General features: G+C 41.0%; 2 protein-coding genes across 8 annotated transcripts in view; one reads left to right on the top strand and one right to left on the bottom strand.

Annotated features, from left to right (window-relative positions):
• The window catches only part of ryr3 (ryanodine receptor 3), a 95,393-nt gene extending 86,749 nt beyond the window's left edge, over window positions 1–8,644 (bottom strand). Inside the window, exon 1 of the mRNA XM_061705160.1 lies at window positions 8,568–8,644. Within this exon, the coding sequence (XP_061561144.1) occupies window positions 8,568–8,615 (48 nt within the window). The 5' untranslated portion in view covers window positions 8,616–8,644. The remainder of the gene's footprint in view (window positions 1–8,567) is intronic.
• Window positions 8,645–11,811: 3,167 nt separating this feature from the next.
• Window positions 11,812–25,753, top strand: part of fmn1 (formin 1) — a 28,406-nt gene continuing 14,464 nt past the window's right edge. For 3 of the 7 annotated variants that reach the window (XM_061703889.1, XM_061703888.1, XM_061703887.1), the window contains exons 1-5: window positions 12,056–14,106; window positions 14,490–16,044; window positions 18,863–19,035; window positions 24,548–24,656; window positions 25,551–25,612. In XM_061703889.1, coding sequence (XP_061559873.1) covers window positions 14,595–16,044; window positions 18,863–19,035; window positions 24,548–24,656; window positions 25,551–25,612 — 1,794 coding nt within the window. In that variant the 5' untranslated portion in view covers window positions 12,056–14,106; window positions 14,490–14,594. The other 4 variants (XM_061703886.1, XM_061703892.1, XM_061703891.1 and 1 more) reach the window with 4 other exon arrangements.

Genomic DNA, 25,753 nt, shown 5'->3' with positions numbered 1-25,753 from the left:
ATGTAGCAAATAAAGCATGTAGTGACAGTATTTAGAAGAGATTTTTTTTTTTCATAATTGTTGAGGATGTTGGCATTGGTGGTTTGCCACAAAATTTGATCCTTGGTAGAGGTGCATCAAAAGGTACTGACTAGATTTTTTTACTCAACCTAATTTATCAAGAAAGTGGCCCAGTGGTCGTATGATTTTGTCAAAATGTAAACAAATGTTTTTTTTTCAAAACGTAAACAAATGTTTTTTTTGGTGTTTTTTTTAATTTAATATCGCTTAATATATTACAATGTTTTGCCACTAGTTATTTCAAACTAAAAGATACCCATTCACCCAAAATTAAGGCACTTTAAAATTTTGGCCCGGTTTGGATAATTTGGGGATTAATTGTACATTCGTATGTATTTATGTATTGTAGATTCATGTATCAAATGTATAAGTACAGAGTACTTATAGGACCAAATGTAATCATTTTATTTAATGAGCAGACGTACCATTAGTTACAGTAACAAGGACTGAGGTCAACTGGCATCCAAAAATGGGTACACATTTAAACTAAATATTATTAATAATAATAATAATAATAATAATTGTAGAGTAGGGAATACAAAAGATTTGGGAAAGGAATAAATAAAATACGCCAAACATATTTGTTGATGTGAAACACTACTCAGATGGTTTAACATTGACAAGATGTGAAGCAAAAGAAAACTTTCTGAATTGACTGTATAGCATTTAAAGATCAAGATATCATGACATCCATTTTGACTTGTCCTGATTATGTTGGTGGGTGAGCTGTAGCCTGCACTGGCCGCCAGTCAATTTCAGTGCTGGAGGATTGATTCTCTAAGTTACATCTTTCTCATGTTTTTAAAGTATCAGTAGCTGCAATACTAGAAGCTGTTTTTGTATTTGGCATAATGTTGTTAAAAACAAATGTATCGTCCATCATTGCTCATGAAGCTTATTGTTCCTCTCTTGAGGCCTAACTTGATATTGTCCGGAGAATGTGATGAATCTGAGGCAAAGCGATCCTTGCAGCATCTGCTAGACCACTAAAGAACAGCATCAGGACTATGTTTAGGGCCCTGGAGGTAAGTAAGGGTCAGGTGGCGACTCTATCAAGCTGCCAAGTGCAGATCAGGAACTTGACCCCTCGTCATCCACCGACTCGACCCCTGCAGCAACACTCGATTCAAACCAACAGCTTGATTTAATGTTTAAATGCCACAACAGGAGATGTCGCATATTTCTACTCTTGCCGTCTTTATTTTTACAGTCTTAGTTACATTCTTCTTCACCACACAGCCATTCACGATGTGCCTTAACAGACAGTGACAGTTGCGTGTTTGTGTGTGAGCGTGTGCGGCAACGATGGATCCACCGACCGGCCCGAAACCCGAGAACCTCCGATGCCCTGCGCAAGTGCCACATAAACTCCCACGAGACCCGCCGCTGCTGCCGATGTGAACTTGAGAAAAGGTGATGCTGTTCGATCCCTCGGCGCGGCTATTTTGACTTGCGTGCTTTGCACATGCTCATCAACAAGAAAACTTCGGTCAACAGTGGCGAATAACCATAGGGAACCGATCGATTCTAACACATTTAAATCCCTGCCTCAGTGTCGAGTGCTTCTAAATGAACAGTCGAGGGTGTTTCTCATAACTGTCAGGCAGAGTGCAAAGTGCAGGTTAATTTGTTTTTAAATGAAGGTATGCTAATAAGATGGACATCTGCACATCTTCCACTTACTTATGATATATTAATACACAGCATGAAATGGGAGAAGGAGAGTATGGAAACATGGAAGTCCACCAATTGGCCAGTGACCCTATAAAGTATTATTAGGAAATACATTTGGAAAAGTACAGTACCGTGACTTACTAATGCCCCAACATATGACTTTTTGACGTTAAGAGCTGTCAGTAGGTCGTTTTATTTTTTGTTTTTAAACTTTGTGTTGTGAGTCAAAATGCAAGTTGCAAGCAAGCTCGAGTGAAGTGGGGGAAGAAAATGGCCCAATGAAGGTACTGTAATGCCCCGCATGTGGACAAGGAGAGCCACAGTGGCCAATGCACTTCATGCCGTTTATTGAACGGGACAAAATGAGAACACTCGCAAGGAGCTGCTGTAGGCCACATCTCACACCCAGGCGCTCACTCGCAGCTTAACCGGCCATCCTGACTCACGCCCCTTAAAGGCACACATGCAACTCATGACTACTACACTACGTACAATAATTACACTTCATAAAACCTGTTTATTTATTATTTTATATTTTTCATATTGTCTTTGTTTTATGTTTATATACAATATAGTGCTTCTTTTTTTTATGAACACATAGAAGGTGGTGTTTTTGGGGGGGCTGGAACAGATTAATGGCATGTCAATTAATTTCAATGAAGAAAACTCAATTGCTATCCACTATAGAGTATTTTTAGAATCCATTATTCCATCCATTAATCGAATGGGGAAAAAAACATTTAGCAAAAATGAAAGGTTATTGGAAAATACGTTTTTACCCAATTACTGTTTATCAACCAATTATTGTTGTTTATTTGGTATCATTTTATGATAAACAAAACCAAAAAAAAACAAGAAAAAAGCAATATCACACGAGAGGGAGTGATGTTGTACTTGACAACCTTTTTGAAAGTAAGAGCTACTTCTACTTCTTGGGTACTGATTAATGTGAAGGGCTACAAGTTTGATATACATGTCCAAGGCTTCTACAGGTTCAACTACTGTACATGTCAATTACAGGTTTTTCATACTACGGCTGGAAATAACCATAACCACTGCTTATTGCCAAGACAGCATTGCAGATGTCCAGCCTGGTCCACGAATCCTTAGTACCAGCCAATGTACAGTATCATCAAATTGATTTTGAAGGCCTCATTTCCTGGGGGGAAATTAGTACATAGTGTTCTTGAAATACATTTGACCCAATCAACAACACCATCACAATTTCTTGCTCTATCAAGCACCAAAACATAATCTCTACACTGCAGCAGCTGTTCCAGACAGGTGCACACAACAAATACAAAAGTGGGGTTGTAAGGAAAAGCAGCATCACAAACTGTAGTACAGGCAAGAAAATAAAAGAAAAAAAGTCAGCATTACAGTAAAACTATAATTTGGGTTAAACAGCTTTTAGATATGGGTGTATGAACCATTGAAGAAACATAAAACGCGATTTTGGTCATTACCAAACCTGATCATTTAGGGAAGCTATTGCATAAACCTTGGTCAAGTTAAATCTATCAAGTTAGCTTCACTACATGTAAAAAGAAGATTTTGAAAATGTCTGAAATTGATTTGCTGTATGAGGATGTGGCCACTAGAACCTACCGGTATTCTTAGTTCCTTATGTAGCATTTCTACAGATGGTGATTTTTTTTTGGTTAGCTGTAAGCTATAAAGTGTCAAATATATTAAAAATATATATATATTGAAATATTGCACTCTTTCTGTAGTGAGTGTATATGCAGTGGAACCCCACTTTATGATTACGAACAACCCAGATTACGAACAATTTGGTTTATGAACAATGTTTTTAAAGAAACTATTTCTCTGATTACACTATTTTCAGGCCGCCGAAGGCTCAGAACTTTGTGCTCCTTCTGGCCCTGCATAAACATCATTGGCTCTGTGCTTCAGGTATCTTTGTCACACACATCCCACAATGCAACGCAAAAGCTGCGCTGAATTCTGGGAGGTGGTGGCCATTTCTATATATCACAGTATTTATTTTTAACCACACAACGATCAAAATAAGGTAAACGTAATATAACGTCAGTCTGGAGCCAGAACGGATTAATGTATTTTCCATTTATTTCAATGGGAAACATTACTTCGGTTTGCGAACGTTTCGGTTTGAGAACGAGGTCACGGAACAAATTAAATTCGTAACCAGACATTCCACTGTAATATATGAAATAAAAAAAACATTTTCCACACTATTGTATTTTATTAACAAACACCTGCATATTGAGCACACCAAAACAAATGAGTCACAATTTTCCCTCATTATTTTATCATTGTTTTTGTATAACTTATCACTATAAAAAGAGTCTGAATGTGTCACTGGTCCTGTGTTGCCCCAAAGCTTGTTGGAGTGCCAAGGGCATCATCATCTTTAAAACGGCTAAATTTTAACCCCTCGAGTCTTCAACTTGGAATGCAGAAGGCTTCCAAGACCGCATCAACTCAGAATATAAACTAACAGAAGTTACCTTATGAACCCTTAAAATTTTTTGCTTGTCTTATAACTGCAAAAAAAAAAAAAAAAAAAAGATTTGCCTCATATGTATGATTAAACTATTTTACTCTTTTACTTGTAAAAGCAGTATGCAGGTTCCATTTTAGCCAAATTTACCAAGCGGATTGTCCATCAATCCATTTTCTGTACCCCTTCTCCTCACTGGGGTCGCGGGCGTGCTGAAGTCTATCCCAGCTATCTTGGGGCGAGATACGGGCTGCCTCCCCAAAAGTTCTTACAAACCCATTCACAAAAATATAACATCGTATGCTTGACAGGTGCTGCTGTTGCCAAAGTGCTGAACTTAAATTGTTAAGAGACGAGCCAAAGACAATTTGGAGATTCTCTCCTGAAAACAAGGAAATACTATCTTATTGTTGCTTCAGTCAGCGACACAGATATAGCAAATAAAACAAGCGGCAACATATCATTATTAACTGGACAGTGATGCTTTGGTATGAAATGGTTATCCAAGCACATTCATAACAAGAGTCTAATGGATTGTTCTATACATTTTAATATAGAAATGCATTGTGGTGACACTGCAAATACTTCCAAGTCAGAGAACACCCACCCCCCCCCCCCGCCCCGCCCCCACCTATCCCTCCACACACCACAGAGGTGTAACATTTTTCTTCTTTCACTTTCTTTTTGAAGCTCTCATCGCTGCTAACTGCACTGACATTAGACATCAACAGCGGGGTGAGACTGTTCACGCTTCTGTCACCACTCTGATGGTAGTTTCCTCCACAGGCATGGCTTGGATTACTGAGGTACTGACAGTTGAGTTTATTGTCACATTGCACCTCTACAGAACAGATAACAACTGAAATACACCACCTAAACCAAACAAAAAAACAAAAAAAATTCAAACAGCTGATGATAACTACACTACATGGACCAAAAGGTCGAACACACTTCACGATCAAATATCCATGCATCTACGATCTATACCGCTTATCCTTATTAGGGTCACGTTGAAATGGAGGTGGAGATGGAATCCTGTCTTTGCTTAATCAATTCCATGCTTTCAACTGTGTGGGAACACTTTGGGAAAGGCGATTTGTTGTTGCACGGTCCACAAAGCAAGGTCCTGAAAGCCATGCTTGGATGAGTTTGGTGTGGAGGAACATGAGAGCTTTGACCTCAAGCCCAGCAAACACTTCTTTTGCTCATCTGAGCGGAGACTATTAGCTGCAAAACGACAAACCAACTCCATATGTTATTTCCTTTTTCACTTCCTTTTTTTTTTTTTTTGGCCGGATGTTCCGATACTTATCCAACCCCCGCCCCTTCCCTGTCCCTCTCAAATTGCTGTTGTCATCAGATGACTCGGATGCCACTGTGACAGTAGAAGCCCAGCGACATGGCTCAGTAAATCACTGGCATGGTGAGAGTCAGGAGCTGTTAAGAGCCCCTCTCCTGCCACCAACAGTTAGCAAGCCAAGCCACTGCATTAACACGCACACATGTTAATTTTACTTACGGGTTTAATAGAGTGTCAACACTGTCACACACTTATAGATTCATACTCATGAGATGCCATTAATTATAACAACATGAGGTAGGTATATAGTGTCAGAGTCACTGCGTCTCGTACATGTATGCAATAATAATAATAATAATTCATACCACCTATATAGCGCTTTTCAGGGCACTCAAAGATGCTTTACAATTGTACACATCATTCATTCACTCCATAGTTGTATGAATGGCAACGGGTGGCTACACAGATGGTCTGCCATCTCGTGGAAAAGCATTTTATTGTGCTGCCTGTCACTATGCGTCACTAGCATAGCTAGATGAACAAAGATACAATATTTGCAGTGAGAAAAAAAAAATACTTTTAAGACCAATTCAATTAAATAGTTGATCTCGCACAGCGCATACAGTGGTTGAGAATCACTGCAATAGAAAAACAGATAGTGATTCTAAAAGCTTAATAATCCAGTAAATTGTGTTAAATCTTTGGTAGTTGAAGTCAAACTGTGTGTTCATGTCAGTGGTTAGTTTAAAGTTTCAACTGACCTTCAGACTTTTGGAGGTTTACAGCTAAACCTCTTAATCAAATAAAACTTCGTAGTCCGTCATGAGACGTCGGCATACCCCAGGAGACCTCAGTTTAGCAGGTGTCAAAGAATTAACTCTGGTCATGATTTTTGCTTTTTTTTTTTATGTGACACTTATTCCAAAAGAAAATGAAGCCCCATCAAGGGCATTAACAGAAGAACGTGGGGAGAAGAATAAACACCAGAATGTACGTTCAACGCACGCTGTCACTTATTATCAAAAGTGTACAGTGGGTTTACGGCGACGTACTACATTGAGGTTACGATTGGCACGCAAGGAAATAGTTAGCAGTGGCATAAGAATATGTCATCACGTCGCACAGGAAGGCACACTCAGTTACCGCTGTACTTACTGTTTTTCATTTGATTGTTTTCTATTTATGGCCGAGGAGTGTTTTTCATACAAACATTTAGTGAATAATAACTTTACTCCTCTATGAGTGTAGGTCAGTGACACACTACATTCCAATTTACGTACAAATTTGTGTTAGGTGCTTCTGTAGGAACGTACTGTCACTCGTAAACAGGGGATCTCCTGTATTGTGTTATATTGCTTTACGATTAGCAGTGGATAAGCCATTTTAACACAAATAAAACTAACGAAAATGCTACCAAATTGGCCCAACTTACTGTACCTTTGCATTGCACCAAGTTAAGACTGAGGTTTTTTTGTTTGCTTTTTAGGTTTTCTCCATAACAGTGGTTATTTATACACTTGTATAACCATTAAGAATGTTTCGTGGCAACAGTTTGACTCAGGAGCAGGTTATTTTTATTTCTATTGTTTCCAATAGAAATAAAAATGTTTTAAAATCCAAACAAATCTGTTGACTGTCTCATAACAGGTTTTGTTTGACCGCAGAGGTTCCACTGTATCTATTTTATCCATCCATTCATTTTCCATTCACAGAATATATTAGGAAAGGGACAAAAATGTAACTGCCTCATGCTATAGCCACACATCCAATCTGTAAACAAACACAATGCAGCTCAGCTTCTGGCTAGTGGATTTTTTTAAAATGATTTTTATGTTTCTATATATGTTTTGCGGACTTTGAGAAGGCATTCGACCGTGTCCCTCGTGCGTCGTCCCACCGTGAGGAGACCCCGTGGACGACCCAGGACACGCTGGAGAGACTACGTCTCTCGGCTTGCCTGGGCACGCCTCAGGATCCCCTCGGAAGAGCTGGATGAAGTGGCTGGGGAGAGGGAAGTCTGGGCTTCCCTGCTGAGGCTGCTGCCCCCGCGCCTCGACCTCGGATAAGCGGAAGACAATGGATGGATAGATGGATGTTTTTACTCTTATAAAAATGATAACAATGAAAACAAGTTTGACACCCCTGAGTTATATTTTAACCAAACATGCATGTTTTTGGAATCTTTTTCCATTATTATTATTGTAAGAACAGGACTCAGGTTGCAACTTGCTAGGATTATTTCTCACTACTACTCGGCAATGACTTTGCAGCCACATATTCTTTCTTCCAGAGCAAATAATAATAATAATAATAATAATAATAATAATTCAAAGGTTAATTTCACAAGCGCCTTTATGTTCATCACATTATAATCTCTCACATGTGTCTCAAGGGACAGATCTGACTCTCAGCATCCATTCGGTGTACGAATGCAGTAAGAGTTCCTTCCTGTCATGCAACAAAACGACAGCCTCAAGGCTACGTGTGGCATGAGGGGGAGAATCCCGACATGCATATCATTTACAAAGATGCTTCTCCTGGCTGCACATGGCAATCCACAGTTGGGACCCCCGTAAGCAAGCTGCGTCAAACATCCAAAATAGTCTCTCGACTTGCGTGCGCAATGCGTGCGCAACTTGTTTCAACTATGTTCATGGAGCAAATAAGGAATAGACTCTGGGAGTCGAAAATAGCTAAAGGCTTATGTGACAATTTAAAATTAAAAATAAAATAACAAAGGAGACGCGTGAGAGGATATAGTATTGAAAGCATCCAAAGGTGGGGTGAAGTCGCCCTCGTTGCACCTGCACACTGGAACCTCATTGGCATTCCCCCCGTAGAGTCCCAAGTGCGTGGGCACAGCGGCGTGCAAATGTACGCTTCAAACTTCCAAGAACGACCATTATGCATGCTGAAGCCAAAACCACAACCAAAAACTAACATCCAACTGTTCGGAAAGAAAACGCGCCCAATTGATGAATTGGCCATCTGTAGCCGAGGGGGAAATGCGGGATTTACGTCCAATCGCAACGAATTCCAAATACTTACAGTTCTCAAGAACTGGATCTCGTCCTCCCCTTCTCCGCCCTCGGCCATGGCTGCGCAGGAGCCTGCTCGCTCACACGGCGGACGCCACCGCTGACTGCCGGCGAGAAACGCGACGCGCCGCTCCTCAGGCCGTTATTAGCATGGAGCTCATCCAAAGCCATATAGGGAAGACCTGCCGGTAACCCCCACCCCACCCCCTGCAAGGACCCGTCCCCCCTCCTTTCTTACGCCCTTCTCCTCCTCCTCCTCCTCATCCTCCTCTTCCTCCTCCTCCTCAAGCAGCATCAGCAGTGCGGACCAGCAGCCAAGCAAATATTTTATCCACGGTCACAAATGCTGTCTTTCCGCTGCTAATATTGTCACTGAAACACATTATAAACAAATATGCCTTTGCCTGTTGAACAGGAAGAGCATGGGACAAACATCTTCTTTCCTGAGAATGGTGCAGTGTCACAGTGGTGAAGCCAAAAGTTGAAAAGAAACCAATTGCAATATAGTCATGGCGGGGGGTTGGAGAGAAATTACACCCTGTGGCTTTTGAAAATGTGTTTGTTCAATATTATCTAAATTGCCAAAAAGCTCTTGAGCACCCCATACAATGCCCCCCCCACCCCCCCCCCCCCCGCCCCCACCCTCCTTGTCCCTCCCTCTAGAATTGCTCTAAAAGACTGACTTACAAAAATCCATCCATCCATTTTCTACACCCCTTATCTCTTGCAGCCGCTTTGGGCTGCAGAATATCCCGGCCGACTTCGGGCGAGAGACGGGGGTACACCCTGGACTGGTCGCCAGCCAATCACAGGGAACAGAGGAACAAACAACCATTCACACTCAACAACTACAATGTACATTTTAATGGGGTAATTATAAGCGTAGGTGCAATAAATATGCTACCTTCCAGCGAGATGGTGTAAGTAATTATCCGGTTTAAACCAGGATATACGGCACATGTTTTAACTTCAATCACTCAATACCAAACACTTATAATGTTAGATGATGCTTTTTCTCGATAGGAAATGATTCAGGTGGTCAGCTTGAATTCTTCTCAGTTTGAATTGGATTGAGAAAGGTTAGTTGTTGTGTCTTATACATGTAAGCCAAGGGGCTACTGAATATTTTACTGTCTGGAAGCCCATTAACATTATTACTCCTTTTAGGACAGAAAGAGGAGTTCATATATTAATATTTACAAACCCCAATTCTTATGAAGTTGGGATATTGTGTAAAACAAGTAAAAACAGAATACAAAGACTTAAAAATCCTTTTCAACAGACCTGTTTGGAACATTCCACGGGTAAACAGGTTAATTGGAAACAGGTGAGTGTCATGATTGTGTGTAAAATGAGCATCCCCAAAAGGATCAGTTGTTCACAAGCAAGGATAGGGCAAAGTTCAGCACTTTGTCAACATGAGCAAATAGCCCAAAAGTTTAAGAACAGTGTTTCTCAAAGTACAATGTACAAGGAATTTACGGATTTCATCATCTACGGTCCATAATTATCATCAAAAGTGGATTAATATTTGTTGTGTTTGCATCTTGAGAGCTTCTTGTAGCAAACAACATTGTCTCTGTCCGTATTTCTTTGCTAATGCATTGCTTTCCATTAGGTCATATTAGCGTGCTCATTCTCATACAGAGGGTCTTTCATATGGTTGGTAAATGGGATCGTTCTTATTACGGGGTCTTTCATTCTGTCCTGTCCAGTCGGGATGGTGTTGCACCAGTATGAGTGTGATGGAATGTTCAAAAGTAACGCAAGGACTATGGGACTATGGATTTCTGCGTTAACTAAAGAGTTGCTAGGGCACAGTTCATGAACAAGGCGGTAATCAGGAGAGTGTGGGTATTGAATTGGGCAAATTGGAGGATTGCAGGGACTATTGATTTTGATCAAGACTCCTGCAGTTATTAAATCTTCAATTATGGGTTTGATCCCTGTTGCTTCAGTAAATTTAGTTTTTTGTACGGCAATGTGATGTGCACTCTGTCCTATGGCGTTACCAACACGTGAAAGAGGAGCGAATGGGACAGCGTGTGTGCGGCTGTCAATGGTGTGGAGACGGAATAGCGCGCACACGCTGAACTAAAAAAGAAGTGGTCAGACATTAAGGTGGATGTGAAGCGGAGGACAGCTGCCCACCGCCAAAGTGAGGCCAAAAAAAGGCGGAACAACCGGCATGGAGGGCCTCACCCCGTTCGAGGAGAGAATCGCTGCGATTGTGGGTGATGCTGATCTCTCAGGGGTGATAGGAGGATGTGGCTCACTATGATCTCCCTACAAGGTTAATACCATGTATTTTTAGGACTCATAACAAATGTGTTCATACAGTAACCTACACTCAGCCCTGTGAGATAAAGGTTCATGCGTAAATGTTGTCCATCCATCCATTTTCTGAGCCGCTTTTCCTCACTAGGGTCGCGGGAGTGCTGGAGCCTATCCCAGCTGTCATTGGGCAGGAGGCGGGGTACACCCTGAACTGGTTGCCAGCCAATCGCAGGGCACATACAAACCAACAACCATTCGCACTCACAGTCACGCCTACGGGGAATTTAGAGTCTCCAATTCATGCATGTTTTTGGGATGTGGGAGGAAACCGGAGTGCCCGGAGAAAACCCACGCAGGCACGGAGAGAACATGCAATCTCCACACAGGCGGGGCCGGGGTTTGAACCCCGGTCCTCAGAACTGTGAGGCTGACGCTCTAACCAGTCGTGCCACCGTGATTTTGACTCCTTTTTGATTACTCAATTTATTATTTTAATACACAGGAGAGGACAAGCACACTGACAAAAAAGATCATGTTTTTTTTTTAGGAGAAGAGGGGTAAATTATGTCAATTTAAACACCTTTTAATCATGTGCAACCGATGTACATGTTCAAGTGAAGTAAATTCAAAGGACTTTGTTTTTGTTTTGTTTTTCAGTGCATGTGCTGGAGTCACAAAGCGATTGTGAGGGCAATAGGCGGCATAAATGATCACCTCAATCAATTAATAGGTGTCCGCACAAATATCAGTGGCTCATTAAATACACTGGTTAACAAATGAATTCTCAGTCCTTGCCTCAATTGCATTGTTGAAATCAAATGTTGCCGGGCGTCATCAGTGCTCATTATTCATGTGTCTCTGGTGTGCAGATTTATGAGAACAGTTTCCCAGCATCACCTCTAAGTGTCGCCAAAGCACCAAAAGCTGCAGAAACGTGCGTACGCCAGCCATGCGGTTGGCGTGAGGCACCGCACATTTCCACGGTCGTGTCACTTTTGATACATCTGAACTTTGCCGTGAAAAAGAACGGACGCCACGTTTTTGTGCGTACGCACCTTTTGTACATGAGGCCACAGGACTCGGAACCGTGGCCGTAGCTCCAAATGGGACTCGCTCATCAGCTGGATCAAATGCAGCTGGCTTGGCTGCGACAGTGGGTCGCTGCTTGTCATGGAAGGCAGAAGTGTCGAGGATGCGGTCGAGCCCTTCAAGGTCAGGTCTATCCAGACACCATCTGGAGTGCACATTATGTTGGCATTCAGTGCACAAAAATGTTTTTTCCCAATGAATTAATGGGGGTCAACATTAACATGGAGACGAGTTGTTTTAACGTGAAAAGCTGGACATTCCCTAAGAAATCTACAGTTTTTATTGCTGAGCCAGAAAGGGGGAGGATTATACCGGTGCTACCTATACAAAGATAGATAGCCAAATTGTCCACTATGAAATCAGTGTCTTGGCCTTGATTTGCAACATGTGGTCGTGCTGAAACCGCCCGTGCAATAATTTCTCACTTTGGTGTCTCTGGACCCCCTAATGCTAGTGTCTAGCTTGTCCAATGCACGGGTTTTCCTGACCGTCCTTTCCCTGGTAGTCTGGCTGGCCACATCCCCAACATAGGCCTCTGGTGCTTAGTCCAGGTTTCAGTTGAGGGGTGGACTGAAAGTGATCACATTTTTTGTAGGGAGCGCCTCCTCTGTGCTGAACTCTCTGAGCTCTTTGGAATTTGAAATTTCAAAAAGGGGCTCTCCATGAGTAATGGTTTCATTAAATATGATGTTCGGTGTTTCCTTTGAGATGAATCACACGTGGCTCCGTCTGGTTGACGTGCACATGAATGGTGGGTGGCAATTGTGCTGTTGTAGTAGCCTGGTTTGGCCACTGTTGCGCCAACATCTTGACCCGTGGTTGCTGCGGCTGAGGAATGAGGGGAAACGCCACAGCTGGTGCTTGTCTCACCGGAGCTTGCGCTGTGTAGCTTAAATTTTGGCTTTCTCCTTGTTTGCTTGGCATTTAGTTTACATCACATGATGTACCGCATGCTCAGCGAACTGTATGGATCTCACCATATTATCTAGTCAGGCCTGTGCTTCTATTGGCATGGCCTTTTTTACCATTACCTATTCCACACACCTATTATCAGTTTTCTTAGGTTATTAAACTTTAAATCAAATAGTGACAGATCAAATTACATGGACTAACACTGTTAAATTTGAATCCAAGGAATCTAAACTCTCATCACTTCCCGGTGGCGTCGACTGTATTCTCTGCTTTACTTTTTTCTGATCATTCCATCTCTGCTGTAGCTTTACGGTCCTTTCCCTTGCATGTCATATCAAGGCCAAGCTGTTTGTGTGTCAGTTTTTTTAAAATTACAAGGCTTTGTGATGTTTTTAGGATGAAAAAAGACATCATAAGCGTTCTAATGAAAGCCTGCTTGTGTTTTAAAAATAAACACTAGTAGTCTAAATGATATATAACACTGCACTGTGGACTTGTTTTAGGACAGTAAAATCATCTTCCTGGTGTATTATTTTGTTTGAACCTAAAGGATTTAATTCTGTTTTGGTCTACATAAGCAATGACAGTAAATGTTTTTTTTTTTTTTTTTTTCTTTTGGGAAGCTGATATGGTAATTACTCTGTAAAATAAAAATACAGCCGTATTTTGTAATGGTCGTGAACGGCTTTGAGATCATTCAGATTACCTGTGCATGTTATTGTTGGTGATTTCAGTGACAGTAACAGCTGTTGATTTTCTTTTAACTTGTGTAATCCATCAGAGACAGCTTGGGCAGTGGGTCCAATTAGGCACGCACTGAGCCGGGTGGAGCTCATACTGGCACACTGATGACCTAAATAATGTAAATTATGTTCTTATGGGTTGCTAGAAGGCCGGATAAACAGTTTAAAACAATTACATATACGTATTTCTATCCACTGCATAACTGTGTCATAAAGTCTGGAATTGCACGCTTACTGGTTTGTATCATTTCAGTTATAGTTTAAATCAAGCAGATTAGAGAGATTGGTGCAAATCCTCACTCAACTCGCCGTTTGTTTGTTCATGTTCCCCTCAGTACCTGTCAGTCTGCACGGGATTAGTAGTGATTTCCATATGTTGAGCCAATAGGAACCGTCCAAATGCCACCAGACAGTGGCTGAGAGAGAAAGGCTCCCTATCCTGTCAATCAGCAGTGGGTTACGACTCAGAATGTTCTTGCAGGTGAACTAGAATACTCAAGTTGCTGCTGCAAGGAAGTCAAAATACAGGTATGTGTATTATTATGAGAAATGGGAAACATAGTGCTGCCCCCCCCAAGGTTTTGGTACACAATAGGCGGTTGAATTAGATGAAAGCGAGGGGGAAAATGTATTAAGTTATGCTCTCTTCAAAAATAAAAAAAAGTCAATGTTTCAAATTGCTTGTCACTAGGATGGTACACTCAAGAGAGGCTTTTGTACACATGACTTTTATAGTTTTTGTCTGGTACAAATAGTTGCATTGGAGCCCCTACATTAGCTGATACTGAACTGTAAGGTATATTTCAAATGTACCTATAATTTTTGCTTGTATATTTGAATTTGTTTGTAAGCAAAGCTTGACAAGTGTGAGACAAATATATTCATATATATATTTTGTGTGTGTGTGCCAGACTGGAGTGCAGTGGCACACGAACTGTAAAATATGTTCTCAGCACCAGCATTGATGATTCAAAGGAAGCATCACCTTTTTTGATCTGGGGCTCTTAAATAAAACTATGAAGGGCGCTGATGCCCCATTGCACTTCTACATCCCCTTCAGGGGAGATGAGATGAGCGATTTGAGCACATCCCTCAGCAGGGGTCCCGCTTGCTCTTCTAATGAACCTCAAGACCACCAACCTGAACAAACCTACTTCTACAAGGAGGAGGGTCCGGTGGAGACAGCCAAACTTGGCCATGCCGACAAATTCAGGCTTACTGACTCATCCGAGTTAGTGTGGGTGAAAGAGTTGTTACTGCTGTGTTCGGAATACCAGACTTTCGTGAACATGGGCAACCAACAAGGCATGAGGATCAAGACAAATGTCAATAGTTTACCAAAATCGACTGGAATCCAGAGACCAAGGATGAGAACAGACGGCTTTGTTGACACCGGTACTCCCTTGCTTCACCTTGAGTCTCCACACCAGCCTACAAAGTCAAGAAGGCTACCTAAACTCTGGATGGCAAGCACTCCTACAAATGAGGAGTTACTTGAAGAAGAGAAGCACTTAATTTGCATGTCTGCCACTTTGGGGCAAGAAAGGGAGACAATAGGCAATTCAGGGTTTGAAAAGGATGATGGGCAAAAGGACTTTAAGCAGTCATGGAGAGCAAAGCTTTCTCCTCAAGGGTCTTCATGTGTCAACAGAAAATGTCCTTTTTCATGCAGAGAGGAAGAGATTTCTTCAGAGACAGACCTCTCTGAATATGACGACATCTGCTCCCTTTTTTATTTGGAACCCAGGACTGAAGATGCTAACGCAAACACGATACAATCGAAGGTCAATACTCAAAATGAGACAGCGGGACAATCTTCTCGGGCAGCCACTGCAGCACGCGTAATGCGAAAGATTGAGGAGGTGGAAGGCATCATCAGTCGGGTGAGTCTCACCAGTTCAAACTGGATCAAAAGAAATGGAAACGATGATTCTCATTCAATGGAAGCCAGATGTATGGACAACAAGGCTCTGAACAGCCCCCAAATCCAGACCCAAGACAAGGAGTGCAAATACGACAAGCCTCGGCCGGTCGATGAGCTCCGTTGTTTGGGTGAGGAGCTGAGTGAGAGTCTTCAACGAGCCCTGAAGATGGAGGGAGAAAACAAAGAGTGGTTATCATTATGCACACAGAGAGAGCATGAAATAGTAAATAAGAACACACCTATGAGAATGCCATCATATCATCGGCACATTTCAACAGTGGATAACAACTCCTTGTCAAGCTGTTTGTCAACAAGTGCAGGAATGCCCTATAGGTCTCCAACATTGCCTTTATTCACATCTAGACAAAATCAGCAGAAAGATGATATCTGTGACCAATGCACACTGTGGACAAGATTAGCCAAGGACAGTTGGAGTGAAAAGGAGAACTTGGATTGGACTAATCACAGATGGAGAGAGGAGACACAGACGCACAGATGCCTCAGTGAATCTGACGTCGATCAAGATGGCCTGCTTTCCTCAGGTAAAACATACATAGTTCTTGTAACTATTTCAGTACTACTGTATTAGTTATGTGCGCCTCTTAATTCCATTATTTTTAAAGGTTTTCAGTTTCATATTAAGTCATTACATCACTCAAAGTTATAACAGTTTTAACACAAGAAGTGTCAACTTAATAAAATGGTCAGGGTGACAGTGAAGTAAGCAATAATGCAGTTCAGACCTAACAAAAAACTACGGAATCGAGTCATTTACAAACATATGTAACTATGCTTAATATTGCAATGTAAGTACTGAGCAGAAATAACTATTGCATGTGGAGGTGAGAGTGTATATGTACCTCCAGGGATGGAGAACAAACAACATAGGGTCTGTAATTTATTCATCAATATTCACTTGTGGGCAGCAAGGCACAAACGTGGGCAGCCCATCTGTCTCAGTTCTGAGGTTCTGGGTTCGGATTTCATCTCTGGCCTTCTTGTGGAGTTTTATGTGCCACAAATCTCTTGCTGGGATTTCTTCAGATATTCCAGTTTCCTTACGCATTCCAAAAACATGCATTTTATATTCATTGAAGTTGATCATGGGTGTGAATGTTTGTTTGTCCAGGGTGTATACACCGCCTCTCGCCCATAGTCAGCTGGCATTGACTGCAGTTCCCCTAATGAGGTCAAACGCTGGTGAAAATGGACGGATAAGCACTTGCTTACATTGGCAGGATCCAATGAAATGCGATACAAGAGATGTTGATTGATTGGTTAAGGCAGTGCAGTTAATACTGCAAATTACAAACTCTAATTTACATAACTTTACAATATTGGTAATACTGTACCTATAATATACATTACTATCAAATCAAACACCTTTTTTGTCATGTAAATTCAGATACAGTGCTTGTATCATATTCGATTGTGCCGGTGTACGCAATGATGTGGCCAGTTTTTTTCCAGAGCACTTCCAGTTCGTGTTATTTTACACATCACCACTGTATGTGTAATTTTACAGGCTTAAAACAGCTTATCAATAGTCTACCCTTCAGAAGAATACGAAGCATAAAGGCTCATTCCTCCGGAATACAAACACTTTAAAGTGATCAAATTTGAATAGTTTGACGTGCTCCTGGTCTTGTCTGTTGCTGCTGCTTGCTTTCGGCCAGTGACCACTGTGCGCGTGCGTGTGCGTGCGTGTGTGTGTGTGTGTGTGTGTGTGTGTGTGTGTGTGTGTTTAGTCAGACATGATGTCGTGGGTAGGCACCTGATGTGGAAGGGTGCTGACCCAAGTATCTGTGTGCGCTCCCACATGATCATGCATGTTTGTGAAAAACAAATACTTTTTGTTTGTTTGTTTTAGATGGATTCTATCATTCTTAGACAAATTCATACAAGTAAGAAAAGCATTATTCCCATTATTCCAAGAGACAAATTGATTTGATTTGCAGCACTGTAACTTTTAACTTTTTTTTATTGCTGTAAAATGATCATACGAAACAAATCATTAAAAGAAATGGTGGTCAGTTCCACACAGGAGGAAACGATTTATTCTACCATCCTTATATTTTTTTATATCATTTCGAATGGGGAAAACACTGTAAGGCAATGGCTTCATATATACAGCGGCTGAAATAAGTATTTAACACATCACCATTTTTCTCACTAAATATATTTCCAAAGGTGTTATAGACATTAAAATTTCACCAGATGTTGGGAGCAACCCAAGTAATCCATACATACAAAGAAAGTAGAACAAAATGGATCAGAAATTAAGTTATGTGTAATAATGTGAAATGACACAGGGAAAAAGTATTGAACACGCCAACCGGTATTTATTTAATACTTTGTACAAAGGCCTTTGTTTGCAATGACGGCTTCAGGACACCTCCTGTCTGGAGAAAGTTGTCGCATGCATTGCTTTTGGTGCGATTTTGGCCCATTCCTCCACATAAGCAGTCTTCAAATCTTGAAGGTTACGTGGGCTTCTTTTATGGACCTTGGGTTTCAGTTCTTTCCATAGATTTTCGATTGGATTCAAGTTGGGCCATTCTAGCAGCTTTATTTTTTTTTTCCTGAAACCAATTGAGTTTCCTTGGCTTGGCCTTGTTTTGGATCATTATCCTGCTGAAATGTCCATCCTCGTAGATGGCAGCGTATTTCTGTCAAGAATGTCTCTGTGCATTTGCCCATTCATCTTTCCTTCGATAATGTGAAGTTTACCAGTTTCATTTGCTAAAATGCAGCCCCACACCATCATGTTCCCACCTCCGAACTTCACTGTTGGCATGGTGTTTTCAGGGAGATGTGCAGTGTCATTTCTCCTCCTAACGTGGTGTGGATTATGGCATCCAAACAGTTAAATTTTTCTCTTATCTGACCCGACTATATTCCCCAGCTGCTCTGGCCACTAGAAAACACACACCAGTTTAGAATTGCCTCTTGTCAATAAGCTTGATGTGTACCATGACTCCCTCAAAATAGTTACAGTTTATGACCAATTTATGCAGAAATATAAGAAATTTCAAAGGGTTCACGTATTTTTTCTTCTCATATTTATTCCCTCTGCTCTATGGGAAGGATTACTTTTACTGGAGTTTATTGGAGCTCTTCTCCCCCCTCCTCTTCTTCTCTACTGTTAATTACGCTGCACCTCTTTTAGTAGACCTCAGTGCTTCCCGGCATGTTTCGGCAAAATGTGGTACTACACTGAAGGTACGCAAATCTACCGGTAAATTACTGGAAAAACCCATTAAAAATCATCGCTTAAAATTGTGCGAAATTGCAGGTGCGCAAATGATGAACAGTGTACATTGATCTTTGTGTATTTTTGAAACCTCTCGTCTTCTCCAGATGAGGCACTCCAGAAACAGAAGGAGTTCTGGCAGCAGGAGATCGAGGAGTCCTTGTCGTTCTGCAGGTGGTTCTCTCATCCCTCTCGACCCGAGCTCATCGACTTCCTGCGCATCACCGCCCCCGAAGATGATATCAGCAGGACACCCAGTCCCGTGTTACCAGACCTAAGGGTGAGTAGCGTGATGTGCTTGATCATTGCCTTGACCTGTCACTGCTAATTACAGTGCAAAACATCATCCGTGCATTGGGAGGGGGAATCATGTGAGCCTGTTTAAGTTCAAAGATCTGAAGGTCATAAGCATTTAATGCTTTCAAGCTACACTAAATTCTAAGCAAGATACAATGAACAACGTGGATCGTAATCTTATGAGAATTAAATTTTTTGTCACTTGGTTTAATGGGCGATATAAATGATATTGCCCTGAACCTGTCCCATATTAAAAATGCCTTCACATAACACTTAATGGCTCTGCAGCAGGCAAAAGCATTAAGATGAAAGTCCTCGTTAAAACGGAATCGCCATAACAGTGGCCAACGTGCTTCACCCGTAACTGCTGCTCTCGCCTTAAAGCCGTTTACATGCAGGAAATGGCCTCGAACGTCAACAAAGAAAGTTTGTGTTCCTTGTGGTTACATAACACGGGGTATAATGCAGTCCTGTTGTTGATTCTCAAACTTGAAATGATACTGTTATTGAGAATAAAGATTATTTCTACTCTCAACAATGTGTGCCGGTCTTAGTTATTTTTTTCTGTGTACGTGTAAATTAGTTATTGTGCTTACAATTGTTTTCTTTACTAAGGAGGCTCTGTAGGTGGTGTAAGTAAAAATCCGGGTATATTTTTGGGACAGCATCAATGATATTAAAATGAAAGTACTTTTTTTGATAGCTCCATTAAGCCTTGAGCAGGAAGCAATATTTGGTAATAACAATAGTCAGTCTACCAGTCAATAGTTAAAAAATATATTACAAATATTACATTCAATCCATATGATGATATGATATGAGGAATAATAACAACAGTTTAGAAAAAGTATTTTTCAAAGTTGTATGTACTACAGTAATTATGAAAAGTAATCCATAATTAATTAGTTATATGTATATAGTTATATTATTTCAATAAGCCCTGTCTCTCGGTGTTGCTAAATAGTGGATATAGTCCTACGTTTGTTCAATAGTATTATGTTCACTTAAATTCTAATGCTATTCCATGGGATTATTTGCATTCATGCCTCTTACATGAACATACCTTGCTTGGAGGCCACAATGTCTCACTGTGGGACTTTATTCACGCCCCAGCGATTAAATAAAGCAATTTAAGGCGACAACAACGTCTCCGCCACAGAGATCCCAATCAGAGATGGCTACACACTGTGTGTGTGCTGTAACAACATTGATAATGGGTCCTGTCTCTCACCTGCTGGCTGTAACATCAAATATGAGCAAACAAGGGTGGGACCTGAGAAGTGACAATAAAGCAAACAGCTTGTGAAGAAGTTACTGTGATGTTGAAATACACTTGATACATTTATACACCAGACTTTGTGAAAAAATGTACACATTTCCAAATTGTTTATAATATTCAAAATGTACATTGCTAATCTATAATCATGAGCAATAATACCGGGAATAGAATACAGGAGCTCGGTTAATATTGTATTGATTGCCACTGTCAGTAATATTTATGTCTCAGAATGACATCTATGATTTACATTTCATGCTTCATGTGGTGACAATGTATTGTTTAGACTTAATTATTTGATTAAATATTTTATTTATGATCATTAATAATCTCATTGTTACTTCTATACACAAAATCCTTTTCAAAAAAAGTAAAAGAAACAAGTTATTTTGTCCCAAAAACGAATGGAAAAAAATCTGCCACTGAAACTTGTGAATTGGCTTGACAAGATGCTTAAATTAAAATCTTCTATCTTAAAAAAAAAAAAAAAAAAAAACAAAACAAAAAAAATGTCTTGCTAAACATTTAGAGAAAAAAAAAGTCAAAAAAACTTTCTTAAAATAAGTCAAGGAAGAAGTTTTCACTAGAAATAAGATAAATTCGCTCGGTAAGATTTTGCATTTTTGCACTGTATGTATTTGTTTATGCTGGCTCATCACAGCACATTATAAACTTTGATTCTCTGTGAGCAGATTTAGGCTGTAGAGTGAATGGGGGGAGTGAAGAAGGGGAGTGTTACGTCACTGCAAGGTCCAGATTAGCCTTCCCTTGCGGGACAACACATACACGGGACTTGTGAGACCTCCCGGCCATTCTGGCTTGGAAAACCAAATGTTCAAACAAGTGATCCGTGGCAGTCCTGTTTCGCCTCCTGCAGCTGTGGGTGTGGCCTCCCTCCATCTGTTTCGTGTGGCTTTCTCTGACTTACGGCTCACAAGGACATCAGGGTGCCGTCTTAAAGGGTGATGGCCACCGGGGGAGACGACACTCGGGCCTCCATCTGCTTCCAGCGATAACAAGACTCCATAGGATGATGTCCAACGTGATGGAAGGAACAACGAGGAAGAACTTCAACATGCCACGTGACGTTTAAGGACATGGAAACTTTTCCATCACTGAGTGGATTTGTCTGCTGTCATTGGCAGCCCTGTGCTGTAAACATCTGTTTCCACTTTTAGGCTAAGAAAGCGAATGCTCTAGTTGGACACGAGGGAGCGCTGCATGGATGTATGTGTTTCCTCTCAAGAAACTGGTCTGTCTTTCAGTAAGCCCTTTCCTACATTTAAAAGTGGACATTGCTCAAATCCGGAACAATTCAGACAAATGGGGGGGATGCTGTGCACACGTCTATCCCCGGATTACGCCATTCCCAATGCAAAGTTTTTCCGGAAAGGAAAATTGGTCTTGACTGACTTACTTTTTTTTGTTCATGACTAACCGACTGCAAATGGAGCCACAGTCGCCGGTCCTCACATTTTTCAGGGCCATTCCAGAAGAAGGCAATTTGGATGTAACGCAAGAGGACGCTAAATTTAGAGTAAAGCTGAAGAAAAAGGCGGATATGATTTTTAAAGCCACTCCACTGCAGGCGAACACTAACGCTTTATCGTATGTTACATATCTCGTTGGAAGAGAAGAAAAGATGACCTACGACCTAGAGGGTGAAAGACAAAATAACTCAACAGAAAAGAAAAAAGTAGAATTATGTATAGCTGAGGAAGGTGCTGCTAAAATATACCCAGAGCAAATTACTGCCGTAAAAGCTGAAAATAACTCCTCTGTGGTTGGACGACAGTTGGAAATAAATCAACCTGATCATGTTCACTGTGCCTTCATTGACTCGTCTGAAGGTCATAGCCTGGTAGAAAACTCACAGAATGAAGGTCAGGCTAAGTCAACAGAATGTGAAGTTTGTTTGCGAAAGACGAAATGTACAAATACAGACGGTGACTGTGATGCACAGATGTCCTGCAAGCAGGACTTTGCAGAAGAACCCAACCAGGATATGAGAAGAGACCGTGAAAATATGCAAACTGCAAGTTCTCTCGAGGAATTCACCACTTTGAATGATTTTAAAAGTGAGGAATTTGCATTGAAAAGATTTCCCGAAACCAAGCGGGTCTTGATTACTGTGACTCGGACGGAACATGCTGTTGAAGAGGAGGCGCAGTTTAAAGCAAAGCAAACATTTGAGGAAACTGAGGGGCTAACCCATCAGTCCTCCTCAGACCGCTCAAATGATCATTCACCACATATTGTCATATCATCTGCAGACAATATTCCTTCATCTGGATCCACCTTCTCCCGAGCTACTTTCTCGCCAGGCTGCCCCATGGACAAGCAGGGCCAGCTCCCCGCCCTCTTTAGTGGTCTTCGGGTGCTCAGAAAGAGCGTGGTCGAGCCCGAGCATGAAACAGTGGCTCAAATCCGACCTTTACCTGAAGGAGTAAAGAGAACAGTCCTGCCTGAGAAGCAGGGAGAGACAAAGGTCCAGGGAAGCTTCCTGGATCAGATCTCCCTCTTGCTGAACCCCAATAAAAAAGGTGAAGAGAGTGAGGAGAAGATGGAATTTCTTGCAGAAGAACAGCCAGAAACCAAGGAGAAAATGATTGAAAGTGGTCAAGAACCGCAGAAGGGAGACCTTAAAACTGAGGAGGACAACTCTGGGTCATTTGTGTCCACAAAACCACCTGTGTGTGGTGCAGAAGCAGCCCTTCATGCATTCAAGTCCTTTTTCACCCCAAAGCCATTGAAGAAAGAGCCATCAGAGAAAGTGGACCAGGACACAGCCAGAAAGAGGACCTGGACGGAAAAAGATGCACTGAAAGCATTTTTTGAGAGAACTTCCAAGACCCCGGAGAGGAAAACTACATCTACAGTACATCCATTTTCTGAGCCGCTTATCCTCACTAGGGTCGTGGGAGTGTTGGAGCCTATCCCAGCTATCATCGGGCAGGAGGCGGGGTACACCCTGAACTGGTTGCCAGCCAATCGCAGGGCACACATAAACAAACAACCATTCACACTAACATTCACACCTAGGGGCAATTTAGAGATTTCAATTAACCTAGCATGCATGTTTTTGGGATGTGGGAGGAAACCGGAGTGCCCGGAGAAAACCCACGCAGGCACGGGGAGAACATGCAAACTCCACACAGAGGAGGCCGGGCATTGAACCCCGGCCTCCTCTGTGAGGCAGACGCTCTAACCAGTCGTCCACCGTGCCATCTACAGTACATTAAACTAAATATAAATATAAAAAACCTGACATTTAGTCATAGCTCTTGTTCATATCAGAATCATCCTTAGTGGTCTAGTTTTTAAAACATTGGTTCTCAACGGTTGCCACCTTGGCACCCACATTTTCCTATTGTTGCTATGTTGCGACCCACTTTTAAAGAGGTAAAAAAATAAAAAAATAAATAAAGACCGTGTATGGTTCATAAATAGCCTTCAAAAACATACGTATCACATGTTTTAAATTAAAACATAGCGACATGTTAAAAGTGACTTTCACAACACCTTACTAGTAAAAAGAAACTAATGCAATGGAACCCAAATTAGTTTGGCCCATACATATAAAACAAACCAATGAAAAACACTAAATATGGTGCGAACTGAATTACCTTCTTTTACCATGTGAAGGCGTATTCTTACGCCATTTGTAACCTCAAAATGTCCTATGTTGATACCGTCCTAAACCGAGAACCCCCTGTGTTTATTTTTTTTTTTACCACTCTATCCGCGATCCACTTTCGGCTCCCGACTTTCTAGTTGAGATTCATTGATTTTAAAACACCCAAGTAATTTGTCACCTATGTTTGGTGTCACTCTACTGTAGTACTGTAGCAACAAAAAAAAAGACACTACACTATAATTGAAGTAATGATATATTAGTATATGTAAGTAAACGGTGTAGAGAGAGTCCATAAGCAATTTTAAGGGCAACTTTCACTTTTACCTTATGTGTTATTACTATCTACACTGAATTTGAGTCTTAGGCCTATGCATTAAATAATATCAAAATCATTTGTCAAAAAAAGTATGATTTATTTCTTTTTTAAAATGTTTATTAGTAGTCTTGACATACAAACATACAGACCAAAAATGGGGAGAAAATAGTCATAGCTATCATTTGTGTTTCAAGTATCGTGGTATGTTATGATGTTTAACATATAAACCCCTCTCGTTTTTGTTGTCTTCGTGTTGATCCAATTAGTCAAAAACGTCCTTTCCAGTAGAAGGAGAAGAACGAACTCCTGGCCGTCTACAAGCAGTCTGGCCACCACCCAAAGAGGAGAAAATCGGTCTGAAGTATTCTGAAGCAGGTAATGTCATACTCTTATGTAGCCCAAACATTTCATACATATTCAGTGTGAACTTCTAAAGTTGAATGAGACCGAAAGGGTTCATGTTATTTGATGCAAATATCTACATGACTATGATATGAATACAGCAAGCAGCATTGGTCCCAAAGTCCATCTTTGATTTTGAAGTCCTCTTATTTTTCTTTTGTTCAATAGTTTCATCTTACAATGGTCTCTCATTTATTGTTTTATTGTATTTTGGGATCTTATTTGATTTTGATTAAAAGTCAAAGTGAATTGAAAGCAATTTACTTCACTGAGAACCTTCAGGAGATATGATGCAATTCTAAAGCATACAGACAGTGGTGGTGTTTGCTATCATAGATGATATTGAACGTATAAGTCGCCACTTCCCTCAAGGTAAACACAACTCCACCTGCATAAGTCCACAGCAAACAAACATGGACAACGTGGAAGTCATTAATGTCCTTTCCAACAATACGTTTTGTTAATTTTTATTTATTTATTTTTTTTGTCTGCCTTCCTATAAGCTGTGAAGTACCGCTTTGATACTGTACTGTACAATATATATCGAAGTTTGCTAAATATGTATACTAAAGCCCCTGGTCATCATTGTTAAAACACATATTTAATTGTCAACCAACTGCAATTTAAGCCAATACATCATTTATGTTTTTAATGGGCTCTGTCAGCCACATGGGCTTTCTTGGCTTGCTCTGCTGCCCCCAAGCGGTCAAAGCTATCAGTACAGCTTCCATATACAGTAGTAACTGCAGTATTGTATATAAAAATGATGACATGAAAGGGTAAAAACATGCTCTTTAAGGTCTCATTTATTTTCTTACTTTTATTTGTTATTTTATGTCAAATATCTCCAATGCTGTCTCGTTTTAGAGCACCAGGCAGCTCTTCTGCAGCTGAAACGAGAATGCAAAGAAGAAGTGGAAAAGTTACAGGTCAGTGTAAAGGGTAAAACTGTGCCGCGTATGTGAATTAAGGGAAGTCTGTTTGCTAGTCAAGATTAACCTGCTAGGCAGCTCCCGGAGACAAATGAACTCCCGCTTGTTCATCCACTTGCTCATGCGTAACAGGTTCCT

Source organism: Phycodurus eques, chromosome 18 (assembly GCF_024500275.1).
Source record: "Phycodurus eques isolate BA_2022a chromosome 18, UOR_Pequ_1.1, whole genome shotgun sequence".
NCBI classification, from domain to species: Eukaryota; Metazoa; Chordata; class Actinopteri; order Syngnathiformes; family Syngnathidae; genus Phycodurus; species Phycodurus eques.
This window is presented reverse-complemented; position numbering and strand designations above follow the sequence as displayed.